General features: G+C 34.6%; 2 protein-coding genes and 1 long non-coding RNA gene across 8 annotated transcripts; 1 reads left to right on the top strand and 2 right to left on the bottom strand.

Moving 5' to 3' along the window:
* Positions 1–1,961: 1,961 nt before the first annotated feature.
* LOC142550288 (putative pumilio homolog 7, chloroplastic) lies at positions 1,962–3,071 on the bottom strand. The gene is made up of 4 exons (XM_075659516.1): positions 2,940–3,071; positions 2,697–2,866; positions 2,334–2,592; positions 1,962–2,232 (listed from the first exon to the last, which is right to left on the bottom strand). The coding sequence occupies exons 1-4, from the start codon at positions 3,069–3,071 to the stop codon at positions 2,119–2,121; spliced, it is 675 nt and encodes a 224-aa protein (XP_075515631.1). The 3' UTR covers positions 1,962–2,118.
* Positions 3,072–9,229: 6,158 nt separating this feature from the next.
* LOC142549651 (ADP-ribosylation factor-like protein 2) lies at positions 9,230–12,125 on the top strand. 5 transcript variants are annotated; one of them, XR_012821237.1, is made up of 7 exons: positions 9,230–9,432; positions 9,863–9,978; positions 10,110–10,220; positions 10,378–10,540; positions 11,192–11,272; positions 11,611–11,834; positions 11,902–12,103. XR_012821237.1 is itself a non-coding variant. In XM_075658708.1 (5 exons), exons 1-5 carry the CDS (start codon positions 9,914–9,916, stop codon positions 11,746–11,748), a joined length of 558 nt encoding a protein of 185 aa, XP_075514823.1. In that variant the 5' UTR covers positions 9,839–9,913; the 3' UTR covers positions 11,749–11,850. The 5 variants fall into 5 exon arrangements, 2 of the variants coding, with proteins under 2 accessions (XP_075514823.1, XP_075514824.1); XR_012821236.1 differs by lacking the exon at positions 9,230–9,432 and having other exon boundaries at positions 9,839–9,978; positions 11,902–12,102; XM_075658708.1 differs by lacking the exons at positions 9,230–9,432; positions 11,902–12,103 and having other exon boundaries at positions 9,839–9,978; positions 11,611–11,850.
* A 1,558-nt stretch (positions 12,126–13,683) lies between these two features.
* LOC142548256 (uncharacterized) lies at positions 13,684–15,329 on the bottom strand. 2 transcript variants are annotated; one of them, XR_012820946.1, is made up of 3 exons: positions 14,877–15,329; positions 14,198–14,519; positions 13,684–14,120 (listed from the first exon to the last, which is right to left on the bottom strand). It is a non-coding gene; the product is annotated as an uncharacterized LOC142548256 (long non-coding RNA). The 2 variants fall into 2 exon arrangements; XR_012820947.1 differs by having other exon boundaries at positions 14,198–14,483.
* Positions 15,330–16,141: the final 812 nt, after the last annotated feature.

The raw sequence follows: 16,141 nt of genomic DNA, 5'->3' as shown, positions 1-16,141 counted from the left end.
ATTTATGTAAAAGATTATTAATGTTAGTAAAATTTTAAATTTTCAAATTCAATTCTTATTTTTTCCGAATAAGAAATGGATTTCTAAATACCATTTGTATATTTCAGACCAAATTACCATTGATTTTTTCGTAGGTAATTTAAGGCAACAATTAGAGTAGAACATAGTTTCGGAAAACTCAAAGCAACAAGTAGAAACATCTGTGCTCAAAAACTTGAAGAGGATATGTTTCTCGGCAATCTCTTCAGCAGCGATTTATGCAAAAAGTCTCGCATATAATCCAACAGAAATTGCAATAAAATATCAATGCAGATGAATCTTACCCATGGCATGCACTCATATAATGCTAAGATAGATCTCACTAGAAAAATATTCAATAAATAAATGCCAACAGGGCCAGGAGCAATGTGAACTTAGAATATGATTATGAATTCCAAAATATGAAAGAAAATATGCACACCAAAATATCCGATTCTTCAGTGATTGCTGCCAAAGTTACCAGAACTAACATAACTCGCTGAGCCACCTGCGAGTTAACTGGCTGTCCAGTGAAGATATTTCCGAACAACACAGCAGAAAGTTCCAATGGTCCACCTAGGGTCATCACCGCAAGTATGCCTGTGTGGATCCCCCTCTTTGGCTTCTATAACACCATTACTTTAAAACAGACATACTTTCAACTACTATCTACTAAAAACTAGTGTACATAATGTTGTGGATATCAAATTTATAAAAAATAATCCAATTCTAGTTTAACTAAAAATTGACTGACAATACCCACAAACATGATGCGCTTAGAGTTAAAACTCCTTTTATCAGTATTCTAAAAAACGATAGACTGTAGGCGACAACCACCCACCGCCACGCCACCTAGGCGGTTTTTTTTTTTTTTTTACTTAAATATCTAATTTTTCTTGTTCATCTACGTATTTCTCCATTAGTTCTTCTATATCGGATTCAAACTCAAAAACAATGACATATTACTCTTCTTTATTGATACAAATTGATTGAAAAATATGTTAAACAATATTTTTTAAGAAAATTAAAATTTAAAAAATTCTATATATTAAATTAGGCGACCGTCTAGACGGTTCTAAAAATCGGAGCGGTGAGCCAACGCCAAGCGCCTAAGCGATCCTAGACGAAGCCTTTTAGAACAATGATTTGTATCTACTAAGGAGGTACCAATTTTGTGATTTAAAAGGCGAGATATGCACCCACGGGGTCATGACAATTCACCCGCAAACACCAACATGAGTTATTTATTTATGTTTCTATCTATATCCATGTATACGAGGCCATGTCTTATATTAATGTGTGCAAGTGGGTATGTTTGAGTAAACTTCCCAAAATTGAATTCTACCCTCTCCCAACACGATAAGAAAACACCAAACAAGAGTAGAATTTGATTAATAATGTCTAGATTACGAGGACAGATTGACACAAACTGTATCTCAAGATTAAATAAATCATCAGCAGTGGACCAAAAATTTGAGTTAAGTAGATGCTTAAGATGACATTGGGGAAGAGAAAATTGACTTCAAATTGGTCTCTGAAATCTATTAAATGCAGAGGGGAAAAAATGATGCACAACAAGAACTAGAGTCGATGGTGTGATAGCGTGATTCTGTGAATGGGAAGCTAGGATAACTGATTGTGAAAACTACAGCACAACCCTCTGCTTTATGAACTTATTAATGATTGAAATCAGCTGCTTGGGTTTTCAGTTAATTGAGATTGGGGTGTTTACAGAATTCCAAAATGTTACACAATTTCACTCCAGTTACCAAAATTGGTTCCATATTTTCCCACGGAATTTTTTTAAAAATTAATATATTATCATAATTGAGAAGCACTTTAAGATTATTAATTAGATGCACCTCAGAAATTCAATCCATATGAAGGAAATAAAATTTAAAAAATTCAAAACATCAAGATAGGAAATTCATCTTGAGATGGGATGGAACTACAATGACAGAAGTAAACATAAGTACCGATAAAATCATTCATTCAATCTTCAAAACCGTACCCAAAAACACAAATATCAAACATCATAGAATGCACAAAAACAAACTAATAAATGATAACTATCAGGGACGGAGCTATATTTCTCGATAATCAGACATGATCCCTCCTTCTCTTTCCAGGCAGAACATTCTTTCCATTGTGATGGCTCTGCTGGTGATCAGAGTCTGGGACATCCAGAGAATTCAAAGCCTCCGAAAGGGTTCCCTGCAAGATTGTGACGTCGTACCAACCTTAAATTTTGTTTGATTCGAGTTAGCTAGCTAGATTGTAAACAAAGAAATAAAGATGAGCATTGTTATTGGTACCATAGAGTATTCCTCAACGCATCGGGGAACAAAATTGACAAAAGGCTCTAGATGGACTGTCCAGAAATTAGGATTGATAATTAGATCATCCATGATTTGATGTGCGTATTTTTCTTTACATTTCACCATCAATGCTATTACTACATTCCTTGCATATTTGTCCATTGACAGGGCAGTCAAATCCCTTCTCAGTTTAGCTACTATATCTCTTATCACATCCTGAGTACCGCGGTGTATTACATGCTCAACAACCTGAAACCTGGAACTTGAAAAATGTTGGGATTTGGATTTAAATGCAAATTTGCAAGTGGTATATGAAAAGGATACGCACATGTGTGTGTGCACGCGTCTATGTATACGTACCCGAATGGATCTTGGGACAGCTGATATACATTTACTATTATTTCTGAGAGAATAGTCGGTAAGCTTTCCAGTAGAAAGACTTTTGAGACGAGGATTTGCCTGAGAAGGCAGATTCCGCTCGGGTTGGTGGCGATTTCCAAAAAATTATCAGTTATCCCATCGAGTATAGGCTGCAAAAAAAAACAAGGACCGTCATCGACATGGGAAATTCAAAAAACTACGATGAAATCCAGTGATAAATACTTTAGTTTCTTCTGCAGGGATAGGGAAGACATCGAAGCAATGGGCAATAACGTCGTAACCAATGTGGTGGTTTACGAGCGGAAGGGTGAGTTGTTGGAAGACGGACATCATACAAAGCATCGACATAATCATCGTTATGAGCGATCAAGAGATGGGTAGCTGTGGGTGGGAGGGGGGTTTGGGCGTTCTCCATATTTCATCTACTTCGTTAAAATATCTCTACTGTTAGTAGAAAGGGCGGGTATTGGAATATTATTTGACTTAATACAAATTAACGGCATTAAAATCGTTCTGAGCGATCAAGAGATGGGTAGCTGGGGGGAGGGGGTTTTGTTTGTTCTCCATGTTCCATCTGCTTCGTTAAAATATCTCTACTGTGAGTAGGAAGGGCGGGTATTGGAATATTATTAGACTTCATACAAAGCATCGGCATAACCATCGTTCTGAGCAATCAAGAGATGGGTAGCTGGAACTCTATTGTTCACTCTCCAAATTAACATCTCGGTAATAATATTTTTGACGGTGGTGTCTTTACTACCTATCACAAAAAAAAAAAATCAAAACTAAAGTAAACACATAATAATATGAATTTCAAGTTTAAGTAGATCCAACTCACAACTAGGAATATTTACAAAATTTATGTTTTGGCAAATCAAGCTTCTATGGACCCAATCCGGAATTTTTTCGGTGAATCCGTAAGCAACAATGGAAATCGACCCATTGTAACCCAACTTTCGCAGCACCGATGTCATGTTGTCTTTATTCTGATGTACTTCGAACAATTTGAGGGGATTGAGTGGGCAATCCACCATGTCCCACCAGATACAAAGTTTTTTTTCTTTGAAATTCATAGGACGTGTTTTTCTGAAACCTCGGAATGACATTCATGGTCGACCTTGGCTGGGAGGAATGAGGAGCAAAAATTATGGGTGAGAAATCGGTTAAGATCGAATCGAAATCAGCAAAACCAAATTTTTTTCCCTCCAACCAAACCGACCAAATTTCACCACTAAAACCGAAAAAACCGATTTTGTTTAAATAAAAAATATCTTGGATTCTCAATTTTTTGTCGAAACCGAACTAAAGTAGTGTCAAATCATTTCCTAACGAAAAACATTTTTGTTAAAAGATCTCTACTGTGAGTAGGAATGGCGGGTATTGAAATATTATTTGACATCATACAAAGCATCGACATAATCATCGTTCTGAGCGATCAAGAGATTGGTAGCTGGAACTCTATTGCTCACTCTCCAAATTAACATGTCGGTAATAATATTTTTGATAGTGGTGTCTTTGCTACCTATCACAAAAGAAATCAAAATTAAAGTAAACACATATAAATATGAATCTCCAGTTTAAGTATATCCAACTCACAACTAGGAATATTTACAAAATTTATGTTTTGGCAAATCAAGCTTCTATGGCCCAATCCGGAATTTTGTCGGTGAATCTGTAAGCAACAATGGAAATCGACTCACCGAACCTTCGCATCACCGATGTCATGTTGTCTTTATTCTGATGTACTTCGAACAATTTGAGGGGATTGAGTGGGCAATTCACCATGTCCCACCAGATACAAAGTTTTTTTCCTTGAAACTCATAGGGCGCATTTTTCTGAAACCTCGGAATAACATTCATGGTCGACCTTAGCTGAGAAGAATGATGAGCAAAAAGTAGGGATGAAAAATCGGTTAAGATCGAACCGAAATCAGCAAAACCAAAATTTTTTCCCTCCAACCAAACCGACCGAATTTCACCACTAAAACCGAACAAACCGATCTTTTTAAAATAAAAAATATCTTGGATTCACAATTTTTTGTCAAAACCGAACTAAAGTAGTGTCAAATCATTTCCTAACGAAAAACATTTTTGTTAAAAGATCTCTACTGTGAGTAGGAAGGGCGGGTATTGGAATATTATTTGACATCATACAAAGCATCGACATAATCATCGTTCTGAGCGATCAAGAGATGGGTAGCTGGGGGGGGAGGGGGTTTGGGCATTCTGTCGGTAATAATATTTTTGACGGTGATGTCTTTACTACCTATCACAAAAGAAATCAAATTAAAGTAAACACATATAAATATGAATATCCAGTTTAAGTATATCCAACTCATAACTAGGAATATTTAAAAAATTTATGTTTTGGCAAATAAAGCTTCTATAGACCCAATCCGGAATTTTTTCGGTGAATCAATAAGCAACAATGGAAATCGACCCATTGTAACCCAACCTTCGCAGCACCGATACCATGTTGTCTTTGTTCTGATGTATTTCGAACAATTTGAGGTGATTGAGTGGGCAATCCACCATGTCTCACCATATACAAAGTTTTTTCCTTGAAACTCATAGGGTGCGTTTCTCTGAAACCTCGGAATAACATTCATGGTCGACCTTAGCTGGGAGGAATGAGGAGCAAAAAATAGGGGTGAGCAATCGGTTAAGATCGAACCGAAATCAGCAAAACCAAATTTTTTTCCCTCCAACCAAACCGACCAAATTTCACCACTAAAACCGAACAAATTGATTTTTTTAATATAAAAAATATCTTGGATTCTCAATTTTTTGTCAAAACCGAACAAAAGTAGTGTCAAATCATTTCCTAACAAAAAAATTTTTGTTGTGAGTAAGAAGAGCGGTTTTGGAATATTATTTGACATCATACAAAACATCGACATAATCATCATTCTGAGCGATCAAAAGATTGGTAGCTGGGGGGGTGTTGGGCATTCTCAATGTTTCATCTGCTTCGTTAAAAGATCTCTAGTGTGAGTAGTAAGGACGGGTATTGGAATATTATTTGACTTCATACAAAGCATCGGCATAATCATCGTTCTGAGCAATCAAGAGATGGGTAGCTGGGGGGAGAGGGTTTGGGCGTTCTCCATGTTTCATCGGCTTCGTTAAAAGATCTCTACTGTTAGTAGAAAGGGCGTGTATTGGAATATTATTTGACTTCATACAAAGCATCGGCATAATCGTCGTTCTGAGCGATCAAGAGATGGGTAGCTGGAACTCTATAGTTCACTCTCCAAATTAACATGTCGGTAATAATATTTTTGACGGTGGTGTCTTTAATACCTATCACAAAAAATCAAAATTAAAGTAAACACATAGAAATATGAATATCCAGTTTAAGTATATCCAACTCACAACTAGGAATATTTAAAAATTTATGTTTTGGCAAATCAAGATTCTATGGACCCAATCCGGAATTTTTTCGGTGAATCTGTAAGCAACAATGGAAATCGACCCATTGTAACCCAACATTCGCAGCACCGATGTCATGTTATCTTTATTCTGATGTAATTCGAACAATTTAATGGCATTGAGTGGGCAATCCACCATGTCTCACCAGATACAAAGTTTTTTTTTTTGAAACTCATAGGGCGCGTTTCTCTGAAACATCATAATAACATTCATGGTCGATCTTCGCTGGGAGGAATGAGGAGCAAAAATTAGGGGTGAGCAACCAGTTAAGATCGAACCGAAATCAGCAAAACCAAAATTTTTTCCCTCACCACCAAACCGACCAAATTTCACCACTAAAATCGAACAAATCGATTTTTTTTTAAAAAAAATATCTTGGCTTCTCAATTTTTTGTCAAACCGAACTAAAGTAGTGTCAAATCCTTTCCTAATAAAAAACATTTTTTAAAAAAGATCTCTAATGTGAGTAGGAAGGACGGGTATTGGAATATTATTTGACATCATACAATGCATCGGCATAATCATCGTTCTGAGCGATCAAGAGATGGGTAGCTGGGGGGGGGGGGGGGGGGGGGGTTTGGGCCTTCTCCATGTTTCATCTGCTTCATTAAAAGATCTCTACTGTGAGTAGGAAGGACGGGTATTGGAGTTTTATTTGACTTCATACAAAGAATCTGCATAATCATCGTTCTGAGCGATCAAGAGATGGGTCACTGGAACTCTATTGTTTACTCTCCAAATTAACATGTTGTTAATAATATTTTTGACGGTGGTATCTTACTACCTATCACAAAAAAATCAAATTTAAAGTAAAGACATAGAAATATGAATCTCCAGTTTAAGTATATCCAACTCACAGCTAGGAATATTTACAAAATTTATGTTTTGGCAAATCGAGCTTCTATGGACCCAATCCGAAATTTTTTCGGTGAATCCTTAAGCAACAATGGAAATCGACCCATTATAACCCAACATTCGCAGCATCGATGACATGTTGTCTTTATTTTGATGTACTTGGCGTTCTCCATGTTTCATCTGCTTCGTTAAAAGATCTCTACTGTGAATTCTAATTTGATTTCTCATTAATTATTTCATTTCTCATTGGTTTACGACATAGATACTGGCCTTAATCAGATTGATACGTACTTTGCAACAAACTAGCAAGACACGTTGGAGTTCTCATTTTGAGTCGATTTGCAATATGATAGATATGTACAACTCTGTGATTATCGTGCTTGAGCACATGGTGAAGAAAAAATTCGAATTATGTACAGAGGAAGCTACATGTTCTTTGATTGCATTGATATCATTTTTACCTTATATTTAATGCATAATCTCGGGGATCACATATTTGCTTTGTCGATCCTAGTAAGAAAATTTTTTAGTCATTTTAAATGCAATAGATTTTGTCTCAACTACCAAAGCTTTACTTTATACTTGAGAGCATAAATAAAGTTATGATATTCTTCTAATGATCGTGCAATAGTTTGTGAAAATAATGATATTAAGATATCAAATATAAATACTTGTTATAGATCTATTATATGACGTTCGTGCTAGCAAAGGGGTTCTATTACAATTGAACATCAATTACTATTTTGATGTATTTCATGCTGCAATAGATTTGCAAGTGGAAGAGCTCAATAACATATTCGATGATGAGGCTATAGAAATTCTTAGACTTAGTTTTACTTTGGAGCCTTGAGACAACTTTAAATTGTTCAATGATGATGATATTTACAATCTTGCAGAGAGATTCTATCTTAATGATTTCAATATACAAGTATTACATTATTTGAGAACAACTTTAAATTGTTCAAGGCACATCATTATCATTTTGACAGATTGATTTGTCTTGTTTTAACGTTTTCTATTTCTACTTCAAGAACCAAAAAAATCATTTTCAGCGATGAAACTTCTCAACACCTCTCTGGAATAAGATGGAAGAAGATTTTTGACAGATTCTATGATTTTTTACATTAAAAGAGAGTTTACTGCAAGAATAGACATTGATCCAATAGTTGATGATTTATATTCAATGTAAAATCATATGACACGTCTTCAGTAGATTATATTTAGTTCGTGTCACTATGTAATATTTTTAATAAATATTAAATATTTTGTAAGTGTTCATTGTTATAAATTAGTCTTTTATTATATTTAAATTTTTAAATATTTAATTGATTTTTTTTATATTGTTTATTGGATAATTCAGCCAAAGTCAAAATTTTTCAAGCTATGCCTGTGGAGGCTCCTACTATTGCTAAAATCCGTGATACTTGTTCAAAATTGCAAGAAGTTCATATTAGTTACTATTGCTTCATTGGAAGAATCCCTCGAATCTTGCTAACGGGAATCCAGACTCGAATTTTAATTACAAAACATGTATCAAAGGGTGAAAATCTTAGTTAAGATCATCAGGAGGCCAACACAGTGGCACATACTCTAGCCAAGGAGGCACTACATGAATAGAGTACCTGAGCTGCTTTTTCTTTGTATGGACTCTTTTGTAGAACTTGTTCTCAGGGTTGTTAGTGGCTTAATGCAATAGTCTTCTACTTAGAAACAAATAAACAAAACAAAAAGAAAGATAACTTTTTTGCTTCTTTAATTTGTCTCTTTTTTTAGTCCACCAATTAATCAAACATTGGTCATTTTGCTCTAGTTTTTTTATTTATTTCCAGCTATTTGCTTAATTTGATGACATGACATTGGATAAGACAACAGTTTCATAACGTTGACATGATATTAATGTGTTTGTCATCGTGTTAGGAATCTAATGAAAAAATGACTAAAATTAAAATATATGAGATTATGATTTAGTTTTTAAGTATAGAGAACCAAAATTGTAAAGAGAAAAAAATACCAATTATTGCAATTTTCCTATAAAAAAATTTAAAAGAAAATCGGATTCAATCAGTTCTTTCTTTTTTCTTTTTAGGATGATTCAATTTATGCGAATATTAATTAATTGGGAAAAATCCGAGTTAATAAGCAAATAAACGAGTCTAGTAGCCTAACGTTTAGAAAAGCCCAATATGACAATCGGGATTAACGGCCCGGGTTACAAAATTAAGCTCCGACACACACCTTAATGGGTCATCCCCATTTTTTCGAAGCAAGAAGACGAGGTTTCCTCAAAGGAAGCAAAATTCAGACAACATCAGCAGGCGGGGTAGTTTCTTGGACTCGGAGATCAGATTGTTAACTAATCGAGCAATTTTTCGATGAAGTTACAAAATTTTCCATAATTTTTATCATGCTTCAATCGAGCAATTTTTTGGTAAAGTCACAAACTTTTCCATAATTTTTATCATGCTTCAATGCAGATAGCTTTGAGCTTTTAAATTATGTTGTTGCTTTCATCGATTTTTCCTGATTTATTTTTGTGGATGAGTTCTCATTATAAATTAGTAGTATTGCATTTTTGTTTAGCCCTAGTTTACCGAGAAATTTGGGTTCCCATAAATGTAACCATTTGGTACTAGTGCATCTAATTTTAGGGTCTAGTTTTCCAATTAACTTCCTGGGAGAGATTGGGCGTAGGTCAGGTGCAGGGGTAGGGGTGAACTAGACGAAAAGAAATGAAATTACTCTGCCAGTCCGTTAATTGGCCGATTTGTGTTAGTCCTACCATAACTTAATTTTGTGATCTAATTATAATTATCTTGGATCCTTCTGAAGTTGTGCACATGGAATGATCCATGAAACAGCTCTGATTCAGAGTTCAGCTCGGTGTCATTTCTCCTACTTGATAACCAATAATGGGTCTACTCAGTATCATCCGCAAAATCAAGCATAAGGAGAAGGAGATGTGTATTCTCATGGTGTATGAATTCTGAACCTGCTGCCTGTGTTTTCATTTTTTTTATCCGTTATTCGGAAATCATAGGTTTATTTTATGCATCTTCTGATCTTAACGCCTGTTAATTAGTTTCTATGTTTGTTCACTTGCTGAAGGGGTCTTGACAATTCAAGAAAGACAACAATAGTGTTAAAAATCAATGGTGAAGACACCAGTGTTATCAGTCCAACACTTGGCTTCAACATTAAAACCATCAATTACCAGAAGTATGTTCTTATCGTAAGCTGTTAATTATTGAAAATTTATGTTAGATTGATTGCATTATTTTGATTTTTGCTTACATTTGAAGCTAGTTCCCCAGGAAAATGACAAGGGTTTATTGAAATTTAGTGTACTTATGGACGAACGGGGTATTGATTGTAGGTACACTTTGATTATATGGGATGTTGGTGGACAGAAAACCATAAGGTCCTATTGGAGGAACTATTTTGAGCAAACTGATGGGTTGATTTGGGTGGTCGATAGTTCAGATATCAGAAGGCTGAACGATTGCAAATATGAGTTGGATAATCTTCTGAAAGAAGAGGCATGCTCCCTCTATCCCGTGCATTGTTTCTTCCATTTCTCAATGGGTGTACAGAATCTTTTAGTCCTGATGAAAAATTGAGTTTTATAATTTGTTTGGTGCCTGCATTTTTTAGTTTTCTCCCTTGCTTTTGTAGATCAAGTCCATAAAGTTGTGGGAATATGCATTTCTTCAAATATGTACCCAACAAATGGGATTATTTTACTTTGAGATTAATTCATGCTATTAGGTCTACTACAATATTCTTGCTTGCACTTTGGTGTTGCTGATGTTGGATTACACCTATTGCCACATGTTGCCTTCTAGTGCTGTACAACTATTGGAATACGTTCTCAGGATGCAATAGCAGGCATGCTTGATTTGATAAATAGCTACCTTTGGCACATGACAGTGATTTGTATGAAAAAATATGGCTGAAGTACGGAAGCAAGCAAATATTTTAGATTACGTCATTTCTCTAGATTGTGCAAATATTTTGGATTGCATCATTTCTCCAGATTGTGTTTATTCATCAGTGGTCCATTAATTTTACATCCTATGAATATGTACGGTTAATAAATACTAAAGATAAACTTACCTTTATAGTGCATTTCCATCTTTCACATTTCCACTGCTTCTTTTCTGCAACACCTGATTTTCTGTTATTTACAGAGGCTATCAGGAGCATCATTGTTGATTTTTGCTAATAAGCAAGATATACAAGGTTCTCTGTCACCAGATGAGATAGCTAAGGTAATGAGATGATGTAATGGAAATTTAAGTTAATTGTATGTTATTTATTTATTTGTTTAAAATGTGGATTTATTTATCACATACATGGTGTGTCGATGAAACTTATTTTTTTTTATGAAGTGTAGTCTCACTTTAATGCCCTTGTGCGACAGAAATTAAATAATGGAAAGATATTTCTATTTCCGATATACTGATCTTGTGGCTGTTGACCTTTTCTTCAACTTCCCTGGTTTTTCCTGTTGCACGGTGGAAACAAATATTTTACTGCACTATATGAAATTCTTCAAGTTTTTTTGGATGAAATAAATTTCAATCAAGACTACGTATCCTTCATTCAGGTGCTCAAATTGGAAGCAATGGATAAAGCCAGACATTGGAGAATTGTGGGATGTAGCGCATATACTGGGGAAGGACTCCTTGAAGGATTTGATTGGTTGGTTCAAGACATTGCCTCTAGAATTTACGTGCTCGGTTAAATGATTGCTCGGAGTTGGACCTGAAGATGTATATGCACACACTTCTCTAAATGTATCGACATGACTGTGGATGTACTTGTTGCCAGGTGAGGAATTTACAGTGACATGTTTCCAAATATATCCGTTCATGATTGTGGATGTACTTGTTGCCAGGTCGTTCCTCCCTTCTGATATGTTCAGAATTCTGACTGCAGCTCTGAACCTTAATCACTTATCGGTGAAAGATGGAAAGTTTAAACAGTTGACTCTGATCCTTAAACACCGATCAGACTGATTTACTTGAAAGTGAAAAGATTTTATCTCAATTGATAGATATATTTGGAAGATCTAAATCAGTCGGCCCATAATCAGTTTGGCTCACGGTATCCTTCATACGGATTTATCAGTTAGGTTATTAACCAGTTAGATTTCCGAGTTCAGTTTACCTCTAGAATTCAGTTTGATTACAATCACCCAAACTAAAATATTCCAACATTGGTTCTGCATGTCTGCGTCTCACGTGCGCATGGAGAACGCGCAGCTACGCGCCTGATTCTGTTTTGCTGTTTGCATTTCTTCCTAGAACGCGCGGCTGCGATTATGGCGGGCTGGTGCACGGCTCTTCCTGTGATGTGTTGTTACATCGTGTGCGAGCGGCTGCGACTCAAACCCTCGCGGTTGCGCGTTGTGTTCTGCTTCATCTTGGGAGCTCGGGCGCGGGGTTGCGCAAGGATATTGCGCAATGCACGCTTGTTGCTATCATGCATCTTCATTCTTAAAGCTTGGACTTGGTTTCTTTTCCTCGACTCATCGTTTCCATTTCATTTCACTCCATTTCGATGCAAGTTACATGATATGGCTTGATTCCTACAAATGACATATACTACTACCAAAATGCATAAATTCACTCAACAATTAGCATAATCCATGTTAAATCCTTGGACAATTTAAGCGCAAAAGTCTCACTTATCAAGAAGATTGAATAGCTTCAAAAATATCAATTAATACATTATTGAATCAATTATAAATGATATTAGGTTTCAGTGTGGTAAATATATTAAATATATTAATAATTAAGATGGAATATCACCGTAACTTTGAATAAAATTTATTTAATTAAATTCATCATGTGACAATAAATGATAGTTTGGTACTAATGTGTATCTTAATTATTTGCTTGAAATCTGATTCTACCCTAAGTTTGATCCTTAATTCAATTTAATTAGTTGCAAAATTTATTTTAGTTTTGTTTATTTCAATTTAAACATATTAAATAATCAGAATTATCATTTCATTGATTTATCTTAGATTAAATTAAATAATTAATGTCTTTGTAATCAAATAATAATATAAACGCAGAGCGCTTACTAATTTTATCAGAACCAAAATCTTCGGTCACTATCACTCTGGGCAAACTTTTTGCCAAATATTTGAATTGATTGGCTATATGTTGAATAAGAAAAGATAGTTAAACTTCTTAACTACTAAAATTTAGTTAATATATAATATATAAAAAAACTAGTTAATATTTTTTTATCAAAACTAAGGATGAGAAAAAATATCAAAATTTTCGGTATATCAAAATTAATGAACCGAAAGATATCGAATTTATCAAAATTTTCGATACGATATAATAATGAAAACGAAATTTTCGATACTATAACGATATGAAATTTGAAAACTTTCAGTAAATTTAAAAATATATAATATTTTTAAATAATAAAATAATAAATTAAAAAATATATAAAGTTTTTTCGTTATAAAACAGTATATACAACATCGAAGATTTACTGCAAAATTTAATATAATCAGTATACTATCATTATACACGGTACCAAAATTTTTTATACGGTATTCGTATATATTTTATTATACCATAATTTTCGATATACTGACTTGCGGCAATAACATAACAGGCCTTTAAACAACCCGATTTAAGCAATTGAGTTAAAGACATCAAATAAGTACATCAAGCCATTAAATTACATGATTTATCATAATGGCATACTACACCATTCCAAATTTCCAAAGTGCAACATTTTAAACTTTTGATAGTCAAATTTAAAATTGGACAAACTATCCTCCCTGATTGCTTCTTCGCACTACCCATGTTTGTCGAACAGGTTCTTGTGCTGGCACGGCCAAAATAGGCTGAGGCAGATCTCCAGACAATAAACTCCTCCATTCCCATATGATATCCGTTGGAGGATCCCTCATAGGATCAGGCCTTTGGTGTGCCAACATAATGTTGTAACTCAAACGTTTCAGTCCTTTCAGGGTATGCCAAAAATCAACATCTCCAGATATCAGTAATATATTACCTGGAGATGGATTGTCATAAGCCCATAACAACATTTGGACAATCATTTTTCTAGTGGCTGCATCATTCCCACCTAATGAATAAAAAAATATATTCAAACATACTACATACATAAATTTATCATCAAATCGAACTAAAAAAGATATATACCACCACCAGGAACATGATTAATTGTCAAACCAGCTCGATTTAACTGCGCTTCCACTGCACTGTTGATTTGAGAGGAGTCTCCAAATATAAATATGAAAATTTCTCCCATGAAATCTGATCGTCGCAATGCCTGCATTATGTTATTTATAACCCAGAGAGGAGTGCACGTTCTCGGGACTGAGCAGTTCTCAATATCCCACCAGATGGATATTTTCGCATGCTTCTCTTCCTCACTTGCCACTGGATGGTGGTTTCTATACTGGCGAATTGTTTGATTCATTTTCACCTGAATTTCCAGGATCAAATTCTTGACTAAAAATGCCTACAATATGAAGGGATTTAAAAGACATGGAAACAACATTCGGTAGCTAATAAAACCAAAGTAACATCCATAATTACTAAGTTCAAATGTAAGAGTAAAAGTCTAAACATAAAACAAGGTTCATGATAAACTTCGGCAAGACACGGAGATAATCCCCTCAAAACACATGGAACAAATAATTCGATTTTAAATTATACGCTTGTCGAAACATACCAACTTGACTTCCAATTATCGAAACTACAACAATTTATAAATAACAACGGTGCAATATAATCGACGAAAACAAAATAAATCGAAGTGGGTAAAACTCCATTTCCGGCAGCCTGTTATGGACAATGAAAAGGCTGGAAGTCAAACCTGAAAAGAGCTGAAAACGGGCTTAAAACTCCTCCAAAACCAAATCAAAAATTGAGTATGTCCGAAGAGCAGCTGCTCGCGTCAAAGATGCGGCGGCAACAGCTGCAACGTCCAGAAAATTTAGAGATAAGGTCTGGTTTTTAGCGAAATTTGTTCCTAAACTCGACTACTACCTTTCCTCGGTCAGAAAACACCGAAACTACCAAGAATTCGGCCGGAGACAGCTGCACGCAGAAGAGGGCCGCGACAGGGAGCTTCAGGTCGTACCCCCTTTCCTTGAAATAAGGGTATCAACGCGTAGCTTGCAACGAGAGCTATCCAAAACTAACCTCACTTCATTTTTTTCTGGTGACGGTGGCGGCGATTTGACGGCTAAAGGTGGCTGTCGGGATTTTGGGGAAAGAGGGGAAGAGAAATAGGGATTCAGACGAGTGGGGATGGGACAGCTGAGGATGATATATTAATATTGGTAAAGATAGAGTTGCATTAAATATTGTTTTTAATTAATTTATATTATTTTTACTAAAGTATGTATTGTTTAATAATTTAATTAATCTAATCTTCTATAAATTTAATCGAACTAATTATATTAATAAATTACATCAAGAATATTATTTTTAGAGTTGATATATTGGAGTTAAATTTTATTATTGTGTAAAAATTTGTGCTATTTTGAAATTTAAAAACCACATTAAAATATTTGAAATAGATTGGAGATAACTTTTATATCTGTGTAAAACTTATGCTATTTTGAAATTTAAAAACTTCATTAAAATAGTGCACTGAACCGCGTGATTTCCTTTTTGGATGCTTAGTTCATTTTATTCATTCACTCTAATAAAGCAACTGAAGTTAGTAAGTTTATCTCCACAAAGTGAACAGACAGTGAATAAAATAAGAGATGATATATGCACATCTATTGCATTTCGAAAGGGTTGATATCCTCATCATTTGAACTTATCAACTTAGGACCTCATTTTAATTTATGGATGTTTGCTTCCAAATATTATTTTTAAAATTTAAATAATAAATCCCATCTTTTGTTATTTTTTTGGAGAAAAATCGCTTCTCGCAAGAAAAAATAGATGTACTCTCAATCATAGCATATTAAAGCTTGATACGGTGCTATGGATATGATTAGGTGATAATAAGTTGAGTCAGTTTGTGAGTTTTTTTTAAATGGATTTAAGTAATATTTTGATTGGTTTTTGAAATTCTCGAAAGTTGATTCTGGTTCGTTTAATTTGAACTGAATTTGAGCAAAA

This window comes from Primulina tabacum, chromosome 6, assembly GCF_025594145.1.
Source record: "Primulina tabacum isolate GXHZ01 chromosome 6, ASM2559414v2, whole genome shotgun sequence".
Classification (NCBI taxonomy): domain Eukaryota; kingdom Viridiplantae; phylum Streptophyta; class Magnoliopsida; order Lamiales; family Gesneriaceae; genus Primulina; species Primulina tabacum.
Note: the sequence above shows the minus strand (reverse complement) of the source record. Positions and strands in the feature narration are given on the sequence as shown.